The sequence below is a fragment of the Procambarus clarkii genome, chromosome 19 (genome assembly GCF_040958095.1).
Source record: "Procambarus clarkii isolate CNS0578487 chromosome 19, FALCON_Pclarkii_2.0, whole genome shotgun sequence".
In the NCBI taxonomy this organism is placed as follows: domain Eukaryota; kingdom Metazoa; phylum Arthropoda; class Malacostraca; order Decapoda; family Cambaridae; genus Procambarus; species Procambarus clarkii.
The window spans coordinates 37017949-37020448 of record NC_091168.1 but is presented as its reverse complement, the minus strand read 5'-3'; the positions used below and the strand labels follow the sequence as shown (position 1 = coordinate 37020448).

At 38.6% G+C, this 2500-nt stretch overlaps 1 protein-coding gene across 1 annotated transcript in view; it reads left to right on the top strand.

Moving 5' to 3' along the window:
• LOC138366429 (dynein heavy chain-like) overlaps positions 1-1409 on the top strand; it is a 1437-nt gene extending 28 nt beyond the window's left edge. Inside the window, exon 1 of the mRNA XM_069327476.1 lies at positions 1-1409. This exon is cut by the window's left edge and continues 28 nt beyond it. Coding sequence (XP_069183577.1) covers positions 1-1409 — 1409 coding nt within the window.
• Positions 1410-2500: the final 1091 nt, after the last annotated feature.

Genomic DNA, 2500 nt, shown 5'->3' with positions numbered 1-2500 from the left:
ACAGCACTAATATGATGACTTACAGCATTAATATGATGACTTACAGCACTAACATGATGACTTACAACATTAATATGATGACTTACAGCACTAATATGGTGACTTACAGCACTAACATGATGACTTACAGCACTAACATGACGACTTACAGCACTAATATGATGACTTACAGCACTAACATGATGACTTACAGCACTAACATGACGACTTACAGCACTAACATGACGACTTACAGCACTAACATGGTGACTTACAGCACTAACATGATGACTTACAGCACTAGCAGGATGACTTACAGCACTAATATGATGACTTACAGCACTGACATGATGACTTACAGCACTAACATGACGACTTACAGCACTAATATGATGACTTACAGCACTAACATGATGACTTACAGCACTAGCATGATGACTTACAGCACTAATATAATGACTTACAGCATTAATATGATGACTTACAGCACTAACATGATGACTTACAGCATTAATATGATGACTTACAGCACTAATATGGTGACTTACAGCACTAACATGATGACTTACAGCACTAACATGATGACTTACAGCACTAATATGGTGACTTACAGCACTAACATGATGACTTACAGCACTAACATGACGACTTACAGCACTAACATGATGACTTACAGCACTAATATGATGACTTACAGCACTGACATGATGACTTACAGCACTAACATGGTGACTTACAGCACTAACATGATGACTTACAGCACTAACATGACGACTTACAGCACTAACATGGTGACTTACAGCACTAACATGATGACTTACAGCACTAGCAGGATGACTTACAGCACTAATATGATGACTTACAGCACTGACATTATGACTTACAGCACTAACATGACGACTTACAGCACTAACATGATGACTTACAGCACTAACATGACGACTTACAGCACTAACATGACGACTTACAGCACTAACATGGTGACTTACAGCACTAACATGATGACTTACAGCTCTAGCAGGATGACTTACAGCACTAATATGATGACTTACAGCACTAACATGATGACTTACAGCACTAGCATGATGACTTACAGCACTAACATGATGACTTACAGCACTAACATAGTGACTTACAGCACTAACATGATGACTTACAGCACTAATATGATGACTTACAGCACTAACATGATGACTTACAGCACTAACATGATGACTTACAGCACTAACATGATGACTTACAGCACTAACATGATGACTTACAGCACTAATATGATGACTTACAACACTAACATGATGACTTACAGCACTAACATGATGACTTACAGCACTAACATGATGACTTACAGCACTAGCATGATGACTTACAGCATTAAAGTAATGACTTACAGTACTAACGTGAGTCCATCAGTGGTAAAGTTCCCCTTGTAATTTAATGCAGAAAATGTTCTTTCAATAAACAGATTCAAAAACAAATTAGTAAACAAACCTCATATGACAGCTCAAGTACACAGTCAGCACAAGCTTGACCTGTGTCTAATGTGGAACTTTGTCCACTCTGTAGTGTATATAACTCAAGCTTCACTTTAATATAAAACTTGGGCTGACACTGTTATATATACTGATGGACCCAATTGTATATCATTTAGGATCATGATGTAAAATTCATTGAGAGAGAAAGAGAGAGGCGAGAGAGAGAGAGAGAGAGAGAGAGAGAGAGAGAGAGAGAGAGAGAGAGAGAGAGAGAGAGAGAGAGAGAGAGAGAGAGAGAGAGAGAGAGAGAGAGACAGAGACAGAGACAGAGAGAGACAGACAACGTGTGATAGAGATGAGCAGACATAGGTAAAATATAGACATATAAAATTACTCACAAACCAATCAAAAGCAAACTCAATAAAATAAAATTCTGCATAACATTCTCTTTTATTGCCATTATTATTTTCTTTAATTATCCACACCTCTTCCACACCCTCTTTACTCCCTCCTGCCCCTTCTCAGACCAACGGGCAAACACATCAATGTCACTTTTGCTTTGATCTGATCGTGTTTTTCTTTTATGTCATTTTTCTCTCTACTTGTTTCTTTCCTCATCCACTCCAGCGTTCTCAGCGGCGCTCTCTTCATAAGCTTCGTATGTTGTTGCACGTCACGTTCTTCTACGGACAAGCACTTGAGTATACACTCAAGACTAAGTCCTTCAGCAGGTGCAAAGTTCACTGCATAATTATAGCTCTTCAATGGCCTCTCCTTCACCGACATTGTCCTCTGCTTCTCATTTTTTTCTTCCTCTTTTCCTGCCTCCTATTTCTCCCTCGCCACCTCATTCATCTCTCCTTCTCCATCATCTCTACTTCCTCCTCCTCCTCCCTATTCCCTCTTCCATCTCCATTTCCTTCCCTTCTCCCCCACTACTATCACCTACACATCACATCCTTCCCATCTCTTCATTGAATTCATAAAATATAATAATTTGATTCATAATTTTTAAAGAAATAAATACATGATTATTAATTACATGATTA